This window comes from Pygocentrus nattereri, chromosome 5 (assembly GCF_015220715.1).
Source record: "Pygocentrus nattereri isolate fPygNat1 chromosome 5, fPygNat1.pri, whole genome shotgun sequence".
NCBI lineage: Eukaryota > Metazoa > Chordata > Actinopteri > Characiformes > Serrasalmidae > Pygocentrus > Pygocentrus nattereri.
This window is the reverse complement of record NC_051215.1, coordinates 46,430,747-46,450,919: the sequence shown is the minus strand read 5'-3', so window position 1 is coordinate 46,450,919 and position 20,173 is coordinate 46,430,747. Positions and strand designations below refer to the sequence as shown.

General features: G+C 39.1%; 1 protein-coding gene across 1 annotated transcript in view; it reads right to left on the bottom strand.

The window, feature by feature from the left end:
• Positions 1-18,036, bottom strand: part of oprm1 (opioid receptor, mu 1) — a 30,164-nt gene extending 12,128 nt beyond the window's left edge. The window contains exon 1 of the mRNA XM_017710407.2: positions 17,707-18,036. Coding sequence (XP_017565896.1) covers positions 17,707-17,963 — 257 coding nt within the window. The 5' untranslated portion in view covers positions 17,964-18,036. The remainder of the gene's footprint in view (positions 1-17,706) is intronic.
• Between the last annotated feature and the right edge of the window lie 2,137 nt (positions 18,037-20,173).

The following is a 20,173-nucleotide window of genomic DNA, read 5'->3' as shown; positions in this document are numbered from 1 at the left end:
GCCTAACAAAAGGATTTCCACAGATGATGTAAGCCGTGAATTTGGTAACTTAATCAGAAGGTAGAATGTTATCGGCTCAAGCTGACCTTTTTTTTTTTTTTAGAGAAATAACAATGTGTTTTTGACAAAGTTCTTTATACATCACCTGCTACTCTTTTCAAATCTCTTTACATTCAAAATGTTTAGAAATGGATGTACAGCATTTCGGAATGAAACTCTTTATGCAGAGGTCATAGATATGGGCTCTTAAAACAAGATAGAAGGAGTGGTGTCCAAGGATGGCTTCTGAAATGTGAGAGAAATGCTGTATCTGGCCTTTGAGGACCCCCTATTTCTCAAATGCAAAAGTAAATGACATTTTAACCAATAAGCCTATGGCATTTCCAAGGAAGCACAATTTATTTTTTTGCGAAATGCAGCACAACAAGTTATTTCTATCTAGGCTACACGACTGCGCAAATGCCTTGCTAGTCACGAATCCTGCATAAGGAGAGCGTCTACAAAAAGGAGTTTAAACTAATTATACCACAACCTACTTTTCATTTCTCTGATTGAGAGTCTGGAATGGCACGCTTCATCACATCTAGTGACTAAATGACTTTAGCAAGGCTGACCTCTCACACCTCCAGAATTTACATATTCATGAGTAAAATAATCAATTCAAGCGATACTAGTATAATTTTTATTCACCAGTTCTGGATAATTTCGGACTCAGTGTTTGTTCAACTGCCACTCATGTTTTATCTAGATTCATACTGTTGTACACTGTGTGCACAATTATTAGGCAAGTGAACATATTATCATTTTTAGGCATATTTTCTAACTCCAAGCTGGATAAACTTGAATGCTTAATGGATTTAAGCATAGCAGGTGATGTGTATCTGTGTAATGAGGGAGGGTGTGGCCTAAGGAGGTCAACACCCCATATCAAGGTGTGTTTATAATTATTAGGCAGCTTTTTTCTTCAGGCAAAATGGGCCAAAAAAGAGACTGAACTGACTCTGAAAAGTCAAAAATTACCAAAAGTCTCTCAGAGGGATGCAGAACTCTTGAAATTGCTAAGATATTTGGGCGTGATCACAGAACCATCAAACGTTTTGTTGCAAATAGTCAACAGGGTCGCAAGAAACGTGCTGAGAAAAAAAGACACAAATTAACTGCCAAGGATTTGAGAAGAATCAAGAGTGAAGCCACCAGGAACCCATTATCTTCCAGTTCTGTCATATTCCAGAACTGCAACCTAGCTGGAGTATCAAGAAGTACAAGATGTTCAGCGCTCAGAGACGTGGCCAAGGTAAGGAAGGCTGAAACCCGACCACCACTGAACAAGACATAAGCTGAAGTGTCTAGACTGGTCCAAGAAATATCTGAAGACAGATTTTTCAAAGGTTTTATGGACTCATGAAATGAAAGTGGCTCTTGACGGACCAGATGGATGGGCCCGTGGCTGGATCAGTAACGGGACAGAGCTCCACCTCGAGTCAGACGCCAGCAAGGTGGAGGTGGGGTACTGGTATGGGCTGGTATTATTAAAGATGAGCTGGTTGGACCTTTTCAGTTTGAAGATGGGCTCAAAATCAACTCCCAAGCCTACTGCCAGTTTTTAGAAGACACTTTCTTTAAGCAGTGGTCCAGGAAGAATCTGCATCTTTCAAAAAGACCATGATTTTTAGGCAGGACATGCTCCATCACATGCATCCAAGTACTCCTCTGCATGGCTCGCCAGTAAAGGCATTAAAGATGAAAAACTTATGACATGGCCCCCTTCCTCACCTGACCTGAACCCAACTGAGAACTTGTGGGCAATTCTTAAACGGGAGATTTACAGTGAAGGAAAACAGGACACCTCTCTAAACAGGGTCTGGGAGGCTGTGGTTGCTGATGCACAAAAAGTTGATCGTCAACAGATCAAGAAACTGACCGACTCCATGAATGGAAGGCTGTTCACTGTTATTGAAAAGAAGGGTGGCTATACTGGTCACTGATTTTTTTATTTCTCAGAAATGTTCATTGGAAAGTTGAGTTGCTTGTTTCTAATTCTCACTTGAACAGATGATAATAAAAACGTGAGATGGGAAAATGTTTGTTTTTCATTTAACTGCGTAATAATTCTGCACATTAATAGTTGCCCAATAATTGTGCCCATATAGATCTTCTCCTAAGAAAGCCAAAACCTCACTTTTACTTTCTTAAACATTCATGTTTGAGGTTTATTAACATTGTGGATTAAATGAGAGCACTGTAGTTGGTCATTAATAATCCTCAAAAATAAGACTTGCCTAATAAATGTGCACACAGTGTATGTAAAGGTTTGAATACCCCCAGTGAAACAACATGTTTTGTAATTTTCTAAGAGACAATCAGTTAACACACCCTCTACAGAGAACACAGTCAAATATGACATTTTTCTTTAATGGAAAAATTTCTATATCCAAATTTCTATAAAACAAACCATGGCATACATTGTGTGTGTGTGTGTGTATATGTGTGTGTGTGTGTGTGTGTGTGTGTGTGTGTGTGTGTGTGTATATATATATATATATATATATATATATAAGCACTGGTCTTCAGCTCCTCTGCACTACGTCTTATCTCTTCCTCAGAACTGTAAACAATCTAAAGTATGTGTAACCTGCATTGCAAATAATCATTTTGGCATTAAATGAAGTTCAAAATAACCAGCAAAACATACAAAGTGCTCAGTTTCCGTGTTCTTAAGCATTTGCTCATACACTAAACTGCTGTCTTGTAAAACAGCGTGAAACTACAGACTGGCAGCCATTTTTGATGATAACAGAGTCATCAAAGCCTCTTCGCACCAGATAAATGATCACAGCACTTATTTTTCCTCACTAGAGTTTGCCTCTAATTGTGCGGATGTCCCAGGGATCCATTACCTCACACGCTATATGGCACATCAGTCTTCAAAGGCATTGAATGCAGTTTCTAATCACCAATTGGGAGCGTAGTCCGCAGCGCTTTAGATGCTTGCTGGAAACATGTTAAAAATGGATTGCTCATTATTGTCGCATTAGCCTGAAGATTTCTCTGTTAGAATTTGTAACAGCTGTTATTTTCTGAGGTTCCATATTCAGATAGCCTTTCCGCAGCACATTCACTGTTTGGTAACAAAATCAAAAAATCTATGGCTTTGCTTTCCTACAGTGTCACATTCAACATGAAGGATGCTGTCTTGCAAGCAAAACCTCTCATTAAGCTGCAGCGGGACTCTGCAGGGCCAGTCTCGTGTAGGGAGGAATATGAGATGCGAAAGCAGTCAGCTTTTGGAATTTTGGAAAAGAGGTACCGTACATGTTTTTTGAGCAATGCCATAAAAAGAACCATCCTTGGCTCCCTAAAGAACTATGTGAGAAAAAGCGATTTGTGAGTGTGAAGAACCTTTCGAAGGTTTAAAAGAACCTCCACATAATGTAACGGTTTTACACCAAATTTAGGGTTCTTCCTAGAACTTTTATAGATGCAGAGCTTCTTTAAACTTTAAAAGGTTCTTCACGCATATATATATCTCATTTACTAAAATGGTTCTTTATAGAACCATGCATTAAAAGGCTCTAGTGGTTCTCAAACCATGCCTCAGGGCTCCCCAGATAGCTCACATTTTTGCTCTATTCCGATGGGTTGTGAGCTGGACTGGAGCAAAAATGTGGACTGTCTAGGAGGACTTTCTTGAGAACCCCTGCTTTAGGGAAAAAGGGTTCTTCTATCATAGCACTCCCAACTCTCCTCCTCGAAATTTCCTTTAATGCAGAGTTTGGTTTAAACCTGCACTCCACCTTCTGACCCGCCTCCTACCTAACACTAACATCTGATCCAGCCAATCAAAGACTTCTGAAGAAGTGAATTAGCTGGAGGTGTGGGAGACTAGACTCCTCGGGTAGGTAGAAGTCCAAGTCTAGGGTTTGCGACCACTGTTTTGTATTTAAGAATACATAATGGACATATATGTTGGCTGTAAATGTATTATTTTTGTTGTAACCTTGTATGAAAAAAAGAACAATATGTAGTTATGAGGTTACGACATGATAGCCAGAATATGTGCATACAATTTCCTATTTTGAGGACAATAAAGAATCTAATCTAAAACATTTTTCTTCCATATGGGTAACTATACCATACTCTTTGAATAGAAACAACAGTGGAACCCATTTTGGTGCTATAGAGAACCGTTTTTAAACCAAATCTATCTATTAGTTTGTTTTTTTTTCCAAAAGAACCATTTATGCATTCAAATGGTTTATTGAGTGTTCGTGGTTCTTTATAGAACCACTGCTTTTACTGAAAAATCCTCGAAGAACCTTGTTTTAAAGAGCGTATCACCAATAAAACTGATGATGTAAAGCATGTTTCATGGCGTTTGGTAATATTACCATATAATATAGAACCTTCTCCTCTCAAGCTCAGTAGCTTAGTGATGTATACATTATAATCAAGTACCCAAGGTAAACCTTGAATGTGAAAGTGGAAAAATCAGTCTAACCCAAGTATTGTTGAGTTTTTGAGATATCATGGTTTTGGAGACTAAAACAGGGAAAAAGAAAGCTTCTCAAATGTGATAAAAATTCTGTAAATAATAAGTACTTTTATCGTGAAATGGATGCACCTTGGGGGAGCAACAGCTCAGCTACAACGTGGAAGAACACACGGCCTTTCAGAGTGGGGCTGATAAGTGCTGAAATGTGTAGTGCATAAAAATCACCTAACTTGCATTCCTCACTAGAGAGTTCAAAACTGCTACTGGGAGCAACATCAGCACAAGAACTATGCGTTGAGAGCTGAGCAGCTGCACACAAGCCTGAGATCACTATTTGCAATGCCAACCATTGGCTGGAGTGGTGTAAAGCATGCCACCACTCGACTCTGGAGCAGTGGAAATGTGTTCTCTGAAGTGGTGAAGCACGCTTCACTATCTGGCAAGCCAATAGATGAAACTATGTTTGGCAGACGCCAGGAGAAGACCACCTATCAGAATGCATAGTGCCAAAAGTAAAGTTTGGTGGAGGAGGGATAATGGTCTGGGGCTGTTTTCAGGGTTTGGGTTCAGACCTTTATTTATAGTGAAGGGTGATTTTAATGCTAAACGCAAAAGACATTTTAGACAATTACATGCTAAGAACTTTGTGACAACAGGTTTTGGGGAAGTCCTTTTCCTATTCCAGGATAACTCTGTCCTCTGTCCCTGTGCACAAAGTAGTGTCGACTAAGACAGAGTTTGAATAGTTTAGTGCAGAGGAACTCCAGTAGCTTGCACAGAGCCCTGACCACAACCCCTCTGAACACCTTAGGGATGAACTGGAACATTGATTGTGAGCCAGGCCTTCTTGTCCAACATCAGTGCCTGACCTCACAAATGCTCGTTTGACTAAAGAGGCACAAATTCTGACATACTTTCAAATCTTGGGGGGCAAATGTGAGAAGGGGGGGGGGGGGGGATGAGACCTTCAAGTTGTCAGGTCCACATACTCTTGGCCATGTGCTTCAACTGTTGTACCCTCTGTTCTATGATTCAAATTTATACTGAAAGTGATGGAAAGGCTTTATCTGAGCCAACAGCCTCAAAAAGACATGAAACCTGGTCTGCTGTAGGGTGGTTTGAGTTCAGGGGTTTGTAATTTTGGATACATGTGAAGTGAAGTGGCACTGAAGAAGATGTAGCATGCTAAGAGATGACAACCAGCCCTCAGGCCTTGGCATGCAGCAAGAGCCAGAGTTATGTAGTGACTGACAACAGAGACAGAAATAAAAGGCCATTTTACTGCTCTTTCTGCATTGTGACTGTACTATTTATGAGCTAATAAAATCATCTGTCGTTGCTGTAAATTCTAAAAATCAGTTTGTCACTGAAAACGGGTTTTTAATAGGAAGATATAAAAACTTCAATCAAGCGGACCACATCAAAACCATTTGACCATTTGACTGTCCTGGCCTTGTAAAGGGCTAACTTCCCTTCTTTTTCTCCAATTAGAAACAGGATCATGGAAAATCATAATAAAAGCACTTTTGGTCCAGAAAAATATGAGCCAAATCTAATATCATCAGGTAGAGCAGGTTCTATTGCTATCAGTGGCGAACCAGCTTTCATTACTATTACAAAACCCCAGGATTAGCTTGTTGCTAGGGAACACCCAGAACATGTTCTGTCTTTTTTGTGTCATCTACTTCTGTGCAATCTGCTCATTGATGCACCCTTGTTACTGTGTTTTTTCCAACTGAGTTCTCTACATTCCAAATACGGATTAGCAAACGCGATAATCAAGGATGCATTGCGGAGTTCGAGAATTCACAGATCACGAATGTCCGTAAGTGTCCTTGAGCGTCACGTCTGCACAATAGGACATTGTTAAAAGAGAAAGAGTCTGACAAACGCTTAAAAGGCCCATGTGCATGACTAATTTTAAATAAACTCTACTGCAAGAAACGCAACACTGTTTAAAAAGCAACTGTCAGTTCCACAAAGGCGAGCTCTGAGAGCGACACACTCGTGAAGTCAACATAAACCATTGTTTGGTGGAACAAGAAGCAAAAAGTGCCATGAAAACTCCCTCAAAAGCTTCTTTTCTCTTACATGACAGTGCTTGGCCTCATTGAAAGTCATCAGACAGAGTGGAGGAAAAATAAAGTAGCTACAATAGATCAAGACAAAATAATCTGGGTGAGTCAAGCATGAAAAGGCAAATGAAAGCTTATGTAAGAGACGTCAACCACTCTCTGCCTGTGGCCAAATCAGCCAGCCCAGTTCTGTCCAAGCACCTGGAGCCAATCCATTAAAGCTCATCCAGACGCTCTGTCTGCACCTATCTGTCCATGCCAGAGCCTGGCGCCGATTCAGAGCGTGCTGTTATTTGTCAAGCTCAGGTGTGATTGAAGGCTGAAGGATCATGGTTTACAGGTTCCTTGATGGCACTGAAGTGTCAGAGAAAGCAGGGCTTATAGTCAGTCTCCAGCACACATCCAGTAGACTTCTGTCCTACTGTAACCCTTTAAAGCCAGCTAAGATGTAAACAACATTATCTAACAAGAGCAAACATTTTTTGTGTCACAGACCACCATTATGAGCAAAGAAATGCATGGACAGAGCTATAATTCATACTTCAGTCATGTTTCATTGTTACTCTGACCAAAAAAAAACAATAATAAGCCTGTGACACTGTGTGTGCTGAAACAACTACAGTGCACCCAGCAATAAAGGCAGCACTGAGCTTTTTTATTTAGTGATAGAAAACATGTGGCCCCCTGTCCACGTCATTTTTCTTCTGTTTCAAGACAATGGCTGAAATATTCAGATGAGGAGTGGAAATAACCCTCATCACCTTTTTTTTAACAAAACTGAAAAATCGGCACCTGCTTTGTGAGTCTAGTCTCAATTGACGTCTATAAGGCGTTCTGGGAGTGTCCAGCTGACAGAAGTACAACATTACGAGCATAAAAAGCACAACAGCACAACTTCAGAAGTCATGAAAATGTGGCTTGAAAACAGTGTTCTGTGCCTCATAGCACAATTGTTGTAAACAGTGATGGTACACAACCTATAACGATAATGAGTGAGGCTGTTATACACTACGTTACCTTATAAAGTGTTTTGATAACACAAAAGGAAGCCCCTCCAATGAAAAACCATATATTAACCCATTGCACCCGTTTTTTGGATTATCAGTTCTTTTATTTTCTTTTATTTTGTATAACCTTTACAATAAAAGCCAAACTATGCTTTTTACATTTTAATGGCCACTGTATTTAGCATACAGGACATCAAATCTGCCATATCATGATAAAAAAAAGGAAAATCATATATACTCTTTTTCATTGCAAGGGCTCAAATGTTTCTTAGCGCATTAAATGGTCAGTTTCAACATCCATGGCTCTAGAAAAAGCAATGTCCATTTAATTCTACAGATATGTCCAGCAAAAGTTGGGCAAAGTGAGCACCTAACACTGTGGTACACTCACATTACTGCTGGAGGTGGCAGACTTTTCTGCCTCTGCTCCATTACATATCCATCTACCATCATAATGTAAATGCAACATTATTGATAAGGTATTGGTAACTGAAGATTTAAATATAGACTCAAAGATAGACTCTGAAGATAGACTCAACCTGAGTGGCTAAGAAGGTTCTCACAATACCTGTATCATTCAACCGAACACCTATTGTTAAATAATGACTCATTTTATGTTGCGTGTTTATGTTTATGTACCAAGTTTCAACTTCAGCACATACAAAATCAGAAACTGGATAACTTCTACAAGATAAAATTTGAGCTGCAGCCTGTTTGGTCAGACTCTTAAAAAGAGAGTGATGGCAGACCCTCATCAAATTTCAAACCTGTTGTTGCCCAGCAAACTTTTAAATTGGCAGCTGTGAAGGCAGAACAGCTAAACAAACCTGAATTCAACAAAATAAACAGAATACAAGCAAACAAGATAGGCTGTGAAAAGCTTCATAGACTGACTAAAACAAAAGAACATTCAGGTTAATTTGGCAAATAACTAAAAACACTGAGCTGAACCTGATATTGTGAGCATTTTAAGGCTCTATTCGTAAAACACAAATGGAGGACATAATCACAATGATGAAGCAGATTTCAATGTTCTTTGCTTTATTTCTTTCTTTACTTTTCAGAACCGTTCAGTAAAAGCATGAACAACATCAAGGCTGCTTATATATAGAACCTGCCTTCAGCTTGTTTCATGGGTCCGAATCCCAGCTGTGTTGCTATTTCTGGTAACACACTCCCTTTTGTTCTGTTGCTTAACTATTAAATTCAACTCAAAGTTCAGCTGCATTTAATAGGCATTATGTTATATTATGCTAGATAAAAACAAAGGGAGCATCTACAACCCCAAATCAGAAAATGTTGGGATGGTATGTTACATTAAAACTGATTTGTAAGTTAGTTTTGACCTGTATTACACTGAAAACAATACGACAACACAATACAATGTTTTACCGCATGTATTTTATTGTTTTACTTTTTCAAAATAAACACTTTGATTCTTGCATTTTAAAAAAAAAAGTTGTATCAGTAAAACGTTTATCGTTTGGTAATGCTGCCATTCCTTTTCACAACACTTTAAAAGATGTGTTGGGACTGAAGACACCAAGTGATGAAGCATTTAAGGTGTATTTTTGTCCCGTTCTTCCTGTTTTAAGGTTTTAAGGTGTGCAACAGTTTTCAAGATGCACCACACACTCTCTACTGGGGACTGCTCACCTTCCTCCACAGCCATGCCATTGTGATGTGTGGTCTTGCATTGTCTTGGTGAAATATGTAGGGTGTGCCTGAAAAAGATGTCATCTCGAAGGCAGCATTTGTTACTCCAAAATCTCTAAGTACTTTTCAGCTGACATACATTAAACTGGCATTTGTGGATGTAACTACATATTGTAGTGCTTGACAACAGTTTGCCAAAGTAACCCTTAGACCCATGTGGTTCTATTGCTTATTGATGAGTGACAGTTGGAGAACATGTTTATTCAGTTTAGGTTTGCATCTCTGTCTTTTATGCACTGAAATTCCTCCATAGTCTGTTAATTATGTTATGATTATCCCAAATCACTTCTTATCTATCTTTGAGGAACTTTATGTTTAATTTTTTCAATAATTTTGTCATACAGATGTTGGCAAATGCAGTCCTCAGCCCATCTTTGCTCCTAAAGGTCTAGGCTTTTTCTGGATGCTGCTTTTGTACTAAATCATGATTACAGTCACCTGGTGACATAACCTGTTTTTAAACACATCATTATTTAATCCTTTTACCTCATTAATAGCCCTAAATCGCTCCTGTCCAACCTTTTTTTGGAATATGTTGCAGCCTGAATGGCCAGAATAGATGAATATTTACAAATAAAATTAAGTTTCCCAGACAAAACATGAAATACTTTGTGTTCATACTTTCGGCAATGAAATACAAGTCAAAGTAAAATTTTTTTAAATCGTGGCTTCTTTTATTTTCCATACTATCCCAATTTTTTTTGGCATCATATAAAGCATCTACTATGCATCTCGCAGTAGCACACAAAAATGGTAGCTAATACAGTTCACTATGCTGAGTATGCATGTCCCACCTACTCTAGGGGGAATATCTGAATGAATTAAAGGGGACAAAGCCAAAGTCTCTGAATGTATAGCTGGCAACACATTAAGAAAGACATAGTTAAAGATCTTTTTTTGGTACATAGTGTGCTCTGATGTCCTTTTTTCAGTTTTTCAGTTTTTTCCAGAGAGGTCGCAGTGTTCCACTATTTATGTTACAAACATTGCTGGACTCGCTGGGTCAGTGCGCAGCAGGACTAATGTAGAGACCAGCATGAGGGGCAGTCAGGAGTCTGCAGCACATTGGGATTCATGACCAATTCCACAGAGATCCATAAAGCTGCTGAAAGATGAAAACGCACTTGAACCAACATTTCCATTTTATGAAACCCTCCATTTGTAACGTGTTTGTTGTGTGCTGACATGTAGTCAATGTAGACCAGCGAGATCAATTTTAATCAACACCTCACTATTTATGTTCAGAACAATGACCACCAACATGTAGTTTCTCATCTGTTCAGATGAACCATTTTTCCTCCAGGTTCCATTATTTTAACACCGACTGAACATTAGTTAAGTCTATAAGAACCTCGTCTTCAAACGATTTCCCCAGTGAAACACTGATCAACTCATTTTACTGTGGATCATAATATCAAACTTCAAACAAAAAGGATTCACATTTCTGAACTTCAGTAGCAATGGTGTTAAAGGTGAATACCACATTTTAAACTTAAACACAATGTTTGTGTTGGTTAATTAGATTGTTGTAAAAAAGCTTAGAGACTTGGTGGGAACCTGGGGTTGCATTGTCTACCATACATACATACATACATACATACATACAGACAGACAGACAGACAGACAGACAGACACATACATACACATACATACACATACATACATACACATACACATACATACACACACACACACATACATACAGACATACACCCACATACACATATATACATACACACACATATACACGCATACATACATACACATACACACACACGCATACATACATACATGACATACACATACATACACACACATACATAGATACACACACACACACATACATACATTCACATACACACATACATACACATACATACACATACATACACACACACATACACACATACATACACACATACATACACATATATAGCCCAGTATTACTTGGGAAAAACACCTGGTTCCATTGGCTTACATTAAAAGCAAAGTATGTTTTTTCCTTCCCCTGTAAAGTTACCATTCCAATCTGGAATCTTTTGGGACTATATTGAGACTATTATTTTAAAATATGTTTCAGGACAAAAGTGTATCTCCAAACTATGTCACATACATCAACATATTCATAACCATACCATGTAATAACTTTCTATGAGGGAACTTTTAGAGGCATTAAACTCTTCAGGCATCTGGTTGCTATCACCACCACTGAGAATATTTCTAACTGGTACATTTTTCTAGAATGGCGCATTTCACATGGAAGCACCCTGAATGACTTTGTGCACATCTTAACCATTTAACAAAATGTTGAAAAAAATCTGTGAAATAATTCTTTAAATCTGCATCACAGTCATGTACCATTTAGGTATGTGCCAAAATATATTGTAACATTTAAAATCCATGAACTAAAATCCATTTAAAGTTGCACGAGCATCATCATGACTCATGCAATGCCTCCTAAAGCCCTTTTTGGCAGCGGTGCATGGTCCAGGCTCACGCTCGATTTGAACACAACACATGCGGCCGAGTTTACATTCGCAAATGCCATGATCGCTTTAATCAAACTAGAACATCGGAAGAAATTTACCTTGCATTATAAACAACAATGGCAGACCTGAGAGGCAAAATCAACACTGCTTGTCTAAGCTTACTTGAAGGATGTGTAAGTTGCTAAACCATTTTAGGGAGAAAAGGACACAGAAAGTGGACGATGGAAGTCGGCTGTTTAGACCGGCCACGCATTAATCAAGCTAAAGCACAAATACAAATAGATCAGTTGTACTTCAGGCTGCCCACAGGAGCTGAAGTGACTGTGACATTGATGTCTTTTAACTATGAAGTGTGCCTGACATAAATGTCACAGGTAATGAGTGGAGCAGAAGGATTATAATGTGAAAGGTCAGCCTTTGAATTATTAGGCATATGAAAGTGCCAGTTTTCTCTTTTGAACCTTACATAAGCTGTTCTAGGGGACAAAACCATGAAGAGTAATTAACCTCTATGCATTTTAAAAACCCCATTAAAAGGGAATCTCAGTCGAAAATCTAACGTCGCACACCTCACTGCCCTGATGTTCAGATGCCGTGGTACGAAAGACAGATATGGATCTGACATAGCTGTGCGTCTGTTCGTTTCTCCATGTCTCCCCCTTTGTGCAACAGAAAGCCTTCTGTAGGTACAGTGCCAGTGGAGGTAGAGATGTTGGGCACAAACTCTTGAGCTTCTCCATGACAACAAAAAGCTCAGGCATTATTAGAATTCCCCTCGGTTTTCCTCCTCTGCTCACTAAAAGATTGATTTTCCACATGATTGTGCCGAGCCACTCCCGTTTGTCTTGGGCTGAGCTCCATAAGGGCTCCTGAACACTAGACGTTGTTTTAATAACTGGGAGAATGTAAATGCAATTATCTACCACCGAGGGTGCCACTGGCTTCTAGCAGAGACTTCTGAACATTAGTGTCACAAATTATGATTTATGCATTTTGCAAACTAAAGCTTCCTAAATGGGTTTTTAGCTTATATTTATGTTTTTATTTTTAAATATCCATTTACTGAAGGAGGCAAAAGTAGTTCTTCGGTGGCATTATTTCAGAGAACACCTTTGGGGGCCTTGAAGAGTGTAGACAGTGATTAAGATGGTGGATAAGATTCAGTGAAAGAGCCATGTCCTCTGAAAAGGAAGGGATTCATAGCCAAACAATGTGTAAAGCACTTTCAGGAATTTTCTAGGTTTGTTTTTTTCCATGTTATACATTGTTGGGAGTGAGCTTGACACATTGAAGAAATATCAGTGCTGTAATACACCTTAATACCTTAATTATGAGGAATCAAACTGTGTTTCTTATTATGCATCAGCTGTTATTTCTTTCAAAAATGAGTCGCATGCCCAAAAACGTTAAGGATATACAGGCTTTAGGAATGAAACTCTTCAAACAGTGATGGCTTACACTGTATTCTGTTACTGTAGATTAGACAGGTCACTGAGCATTTTGGGGGTGGCATTATATCAACAAGCCTTTGGGTCAATTTTTCATTCATTTTTGATTCTGTGCATAATTTTTCCTCTTACAATGCACAGATCACGAAAAAAACGAAAAATATTCACTTTTTTTTTTTAATTAAACAGTTTGACTTAGTGTGTATACAGTAAGTACAGCTGCAAATTGTGATGGTCACTCCCCCCAGTCCACACAGTCCATTCATGGACACAAAGCAGAAAATGTCCTGTTTGAATTAACTGTGGTTGTGAGATCACTATAACCAATGCATTGACTTATATCCAGCAATTCAGCGTATGGCAGTTTAGCCCTGCCCATTCACTTTTTGTAGAAGTTACAAGCAGCGCTTCAGCCAGGACTTTGAATGAAGCACAATACAGGGCAGCCAATCAGAAAAGATGTCATTTCCGTATGTCATTTTTAAAGACACAGTCACTAAAACAGCTTCGATATAAAGAGAGCATGAAACATGTTTAAAAAAATGATGAGTTAAACCTACACAAATCCTATAAGGGGACTATAAGTGGAAAATGGGAAAAGAAAAGAAAAGAGGGCCATTTATGAGATTTAGACGAAGGCATTTTTGCTAGCTAGATTAGTTAGTTTTCCTAACTAACTTGCTACATACATTTGGAGTGCTGGGATTAGGTTACATTTCATTTACAAGGGTAACAGCATTCAGCGGAAGATGATTACATTACATTGATTACATATTATTAGTATTAGAGTCCTTTGTAGCCGTGTTGCCAAAATGCAAGCAGGTTTAGCTGTCCAGAGTACAGTGAATACAGAGTAAGCGGCTCTGAAACTGTTTTAAAGTAATAAGAAATGTAATCAATGTCATAAATTTCCACTGAATGCTGTTACCCTGGTAAATACACTATTACTTTCAACCCTTGTAATTAGCTTTGTTGACATATCGTCACTGTCCATGAAGAAATATGTGTATCTACTGATGTAAATGTTTATTCTTCCATACCATTGGAACATGATAGCTGTCCGTAAATATTTCCTGATGAATGGACTAATAGAAAATCTCCAAAACGACTTGAAATACATGAACTTGCATTACATTTTAGGAAAGTTTCTGCCTTTTCCTGTAAAGCTGCCCTCTTTGAGGTGAGTGTTTTTCATTGGACAGTGATGATATGGCTAATGTAAAGAAATGAGTGACTGGATGAGTGTGTGCAAAACTCAGGGGTGTAAATGATTTAGTGTGTATACTAAATTGTGTAAGACCACGGGGTGTTTAGTTTGTAGGGTTGGCAGGGTGGGAGGATAGGCCTAAACAGTGTGAGTGTGAGTGTGTCACCCGGTCAAATCTGACTGATGATCCCAATGACCCCTGATGAGTATTGAGTTGAGAGGAATTTATTTGGCATCTAAATATTTTAAGGTGAGTAAAAGAACAGATATTACCACATTCATAGTCCAAACAGCATGGCTTCTTTTGTACAGCATAGCTCCGACAGGTCATTTGACAAGGCTATCGGTAAATGAGATTTCTTCTACATGTGCATGAACTGAACCTTGTGATGAATGAGTGCCTGCCCTCTTATCTTTCTGCATTCTGTACCTATTACTAGACAAATATTCCCTGCTCCATGTTTACAAACTGCACTTTCATTTTTCATGCACTATAAGCTGGCATCTCAGGGGGTTCCTCATTCAGTGTGATAATTGCCCTCTTACTCTGGCTTCCTTCAGACACACTTGCATTTCACGTTTCTTGTCCACATTTCAGAAATGAATGTGAAACCTGGGCTCATTGGCGTTTGGTGTGGTTCAGTTTGTGTTTCTTTGTTGCTCATGACCACTCAGTTCCTCCTATATATATATATTAGGAGGCACGAGGGCGTTTTGACTTCATTAACAGCTTCAAACGTATGAATTATGATACTACAGCACTATTAGACTAACAGCATTAGGAATTGGGTTGATGCTTGCTTCCAATGTTCAGGAGAGGAAATGCTCAGGATTAGACATGATGACTGTGGCACGGCACTCACGGAAAGAATGTCTTTAAACGGCCTCGTATTATCAGCTCATATTTGCTTGGCCCCGAGGCCTTTATTAATGGCTGATAATACAGCCCAATAAACCAATACTGACCTTGTAGAAATCTAACGTGTTTAGTGTTTTGTTACATGTCATTATATTCAGTACTGTGTGTGCGGCACTGTAACTGCTGCAATCAAATAATTAATCACAGGTAGGTCACGGCTGCAGACCAAGTAGCCAGAGGCACGTTCCTCTAAAAATGTAATTGATTGATAAACTCTCAGTGGACCCTGTAACTCCACAAAGTACAAAATATCTAACTAGTCAACCTTATGCAGGTCTTACCCATACACCCCTACAATCTAAACTCAAACCATTAAGTTTGTATTTATTTATTTATTTATTTATTTATCTATTAATAGAAATGACCCTGTCTACCAGGCCAGAAATTTATATCAAATCAGCAAATGCTTTTTGTTGTCCATTAGATTAAAAGCCTGCTTCTTACTGACTGGCATGACTTAGGCTTAAAAGGCTCTATATATAGTCTAACAGGGCTAGTTTTAGTGACATGTACAGATGTATGCAAAGGTTTGTGTGCCACGATTACGTTTTTGTTGATTTTCTAAGCAAATTTAAGTTCGCACATCCTCTATAACGAACACACGTCTGCACGCGTCAACACACAGCTACGGTTGATTTCCAAACGTTAAGTCATTGGGGGAAGGAATACAACATGAAACATGGCCTGTGCAAAAGTTATGACGTATTTTTATCGTTTGTTTGGTTTTCTCCATTTTCTAAATCTCAGCAAACAGAAATCGGGCGCTAGAATTTAAATTGGTTCCCTGTAGTTTTAACCTGTTTTCACTGAATATGTAATTTAACCAGGGGTGCACAAACTTTTACATAACACTGTACGTGGACAGTAAGTACATTTCAAGACCCCAAGCAACAATAGCTACAAGCAGCAGACCAGTTTTTGGTAGAGTAACATCAGAAGCTTTGGGGCAGCACTGGAACTGACCCTGTGCTACAGCCGGCATATTTAGAATGCTCTGTCTTCAGGGGTTTGAAATATGGCAAAAATATAATATCAATATCCGGAGACATTTTCACAACACATGCTGTCCATCATGTTGTTTAGTTTCTGAAGTCTGATAAGTGGGTACAGCCAATAAACCCCCAGAAGTGCCACATTTAAAAAATCAGTGTGTGTGAATGAGATCAGTGTTCTTTAAGTACTGACATTATTCATGAGAGACTCAGAAAAGCAGGCTGTAATTTATCTCTATAGTGAGAACAAGCTGCCGACCATACTGCCTACCATTCAGTGGCAGATTACAATAATGATATGAAACTGTTCAATATGCTCAGAAAAGCCTTGTAACAAAGTGTATCCCCAATAACAATAACATACTGTCATATTGCCCATCCCTGCTCTCCATTGCAGCTGTGTATGCAGTGGCTCACTTTTGGAAAACCCTGACCAGAGCCCTGAAACGGTCAGGGTTATTCTGTAGTTATTCTGTAGCACTGCACTTTATATACAGATCACTGTTTACATCTCTTTTTTAACCAATAGTACTTCTGCATTTACTGTACTGCAGTTCACCAGCACTTTTCTGTCTATATACCTGATACACTTGAATATCTGACTATGCACTAACTGTCTATACGTCCAGTACACCTATAACACTTGCCTATGCACATCTTCTCTGTGTTAGACACCTGTACCTACTGACCATGCACATGTCTGTCTTTTACTGTCTTTGTCTTTGCACTGTTTACTATGCATCTTTTATTACTGCACTGGAAAAGTAGCCAGATAGTGTTTCGTTATACTGTACTACCCTGTATTGTATAATGATAATAAAGTTGAATTGAATTGAATAGTTGTAACAGCATGGGGGGACATCTAGAAGCGTCATTAATTTATGTGGTCCTTCCCAACCCTAGAGGTCCAGTTCCAGGGGTCAGTTACTTTTTGCACTACTATTTCAGTTCGGTAACTCCTCAAAAGAAGCATTGACTAAATGAACATCATATGTGTACAATTTAGTGTAATATTTACATTTTACTGCAAATGTAACAACTTAGTGTTTACATAATTACATGTACCTCATTATTTACATGTGATCTGCAGGAATGTGACGAAGCTTACCAAGCTGTCTCTCCCTCACTTACACACACACACACACACACACACACACACACACACACAGCCATCTCAAAGCCGCATCTGACAGCATGAAAATCAGCAACTTCGAGCGCACCAGTCTCATCACTTCCACAGCATCACTACCTATTCAGACCCTAACAGCGCTTTCAACAGGTAGCCTGCTGTCTCTGTCCACACGGATCACCTGTGGGTCTGTCTCTCCATCCACAAGCGAATGGACCTGTTCCACACTCACCTGATAATCACATACATCACCAGGACGTTGCCCACCAGTCCCACCACACACACGATGGAGTAAACCGCAGTGATGATGATGGCGATGACCACTGGAGTGGAGCCTTTATTTACATCATTCGTCAGGTTGCACCTCGAGTCGGGGTCCAAAAGATTCGCGTTGCCGCTGAAGTTTCGGCAAAACACGCTGCTGCTGTTCGCCATGAGCAGGTCTGCAAACTGAGAGAGAGCATCCGACACGTTCGCCCCGCTCTCCATGGCGCTCACTGGTTCAACAGAGCAGCCGAACCGGTGCAGTTTATCAGTCACTTTCTCCCTCCCTCCCTCCCTCCCTCCCTCCCTCCTTCCCTCCTTCCCTCTCTCTCTCTCTCTCTCTCTCTCTCCCTCTCTGCCTTATCGATGACCTGTCCAAGCCCTCGAGTCGTCCAGAGCCTCCTCAGCGGGCTCCTGGAGCCAGGCTGCTCACTTAGTGACTGCGGGGTCCAGCACTTTATATGACCAGCCAGACCATCACCAGCAGCACACAGCGCTCACACACCGACAGGGTTTCTCTCGTTTTATCCAGCCAAATGACGTCACGCATGAAAGCACGTGACCCGAGGCTCTAGGTTTTTTGAAAAGCGACTGAAGACTTGAAACGGTGGAGAGGACGGGGGGGGGGGGTGGGGGGCGTCATATACTTTTATATGTGCTTTTGGGTTCACTTGACGAGCCTCGCTTCATTCACTCACTGAATCGTTTACTCACCGAGTCATTAACTCACTCACTAACTCTCTTATTCATTCACTTAATTAATCAATCACTCAGTAAACCATTCACTCACTCAATCGTTCACTTACTCACTAATTCACTCACTCCTTTACTTCCTCACTCAATCATTTACAATCATCCACTTACTCACTCAAGCACTCACATTAACTCATGTTCTTACTCCCTCAATCCCTCACTCAGTGGCTCACTCAATCATTCGTTCATGTCATACTTTCATCCAGTCATGCACTCACATACTTGCGTGCTTACTTGATCCTTCACTTGCTCACTGAATTATCCATTCATTCACTCACTGAATCGTTCGCAAACTCACTCATTCGCGGAATAATTCACTCCGTCACTTGCTCACCCACTGGCTGAATCATTCACTCACTCACTCACTGAATCATTTGCTCACTCACTCACTGAATCATTTGCTCACTCACTGAATCATTTGCTCACTCACTCACTGAATCATTCACTTACACTCACGTACTAAAACATTTGCTCACTCACTCACTGAATCATTTGCTCACTCACTCACTGAATCATTTACTTACACTCACGTACTAAATTATTTGCTCATTCACTCACTGAATCATTTGCTCACTCACTCACTGAATCATTTGCTCACTCGCTCACTGAATCATTCACTCACTCACTCACACATTCACTCACTCACTCACATTCATTCACTTCTGTGTAGACGCTGATGTGCATAGAATGGGTTTTACACATGGTTTCGTTAGTAGTGGATGCGAAATCATGTTTTCAGGTTTGATACGATTTTTAATCCTGAAGTGAAGATCATTTACATTTACAGCATTTAGCAGACGCTCTTATCCAGAGCATCTTATCCAGAGCTCTTATCCAGATCAGTTTTCAGTGATGAATGTTCGACTCTATTTGACTCTATTTGAAATTATACAAATGTTATGTCAAAGCAAAAGATTATCAGTGTGCCTGTGCAGCAGTTATAAACAACTGAACTATAAGCAAGACAAAAGCTCAAATGACTCATACAAGCCCTTATGTAGCATTTATCATCATCAAAATGTCACAAAACCTCATTTAACATGTGCAAAGTTTATTATCCTGACATGATGCATGAAGTATATAGTTATTGTTTCATTTTTCATGCCTCATGTTTTCCATGAAAGACAGCAGATGAGGGATGATACACTGATTTGAATATAATGTACCATTCTCCTCCAGACTACCTGGGTAATTATGATACATATATAGCAAGCTTAAAAGTAAAGTTAACACTTCATATATATATATATATATATATATATATATATATATATATATATATATATATATATATATATATATATATTATATTTAATTTATATTTATATTATTTATATATATATATATATATATATATATATATATATATATATATATATATATATAATAGTGATGTTCTTGATGTTGTTGTGTTTGTTTAACCATTTCCAAGCCTCTCCTCAAGGAAGCCCAGTATTATATGTAGTTAAAAAGCAGCTCCTGGTTTGACCAATCAGTGCTCAGTAAATTGAGCTCATGATGTAATTGATGATATTAACGAGTCTCTGTGGCGGCTGTGAAGGTGTCAAGGAAAAATATGGACCCAAGAAATTTTTGTTACTTTTTATTGTTTTTATGTTTATTTGAATTATGAATATATGACTTTATTCTAATGTATATTGTGATAAACTCACTGCTGTGGT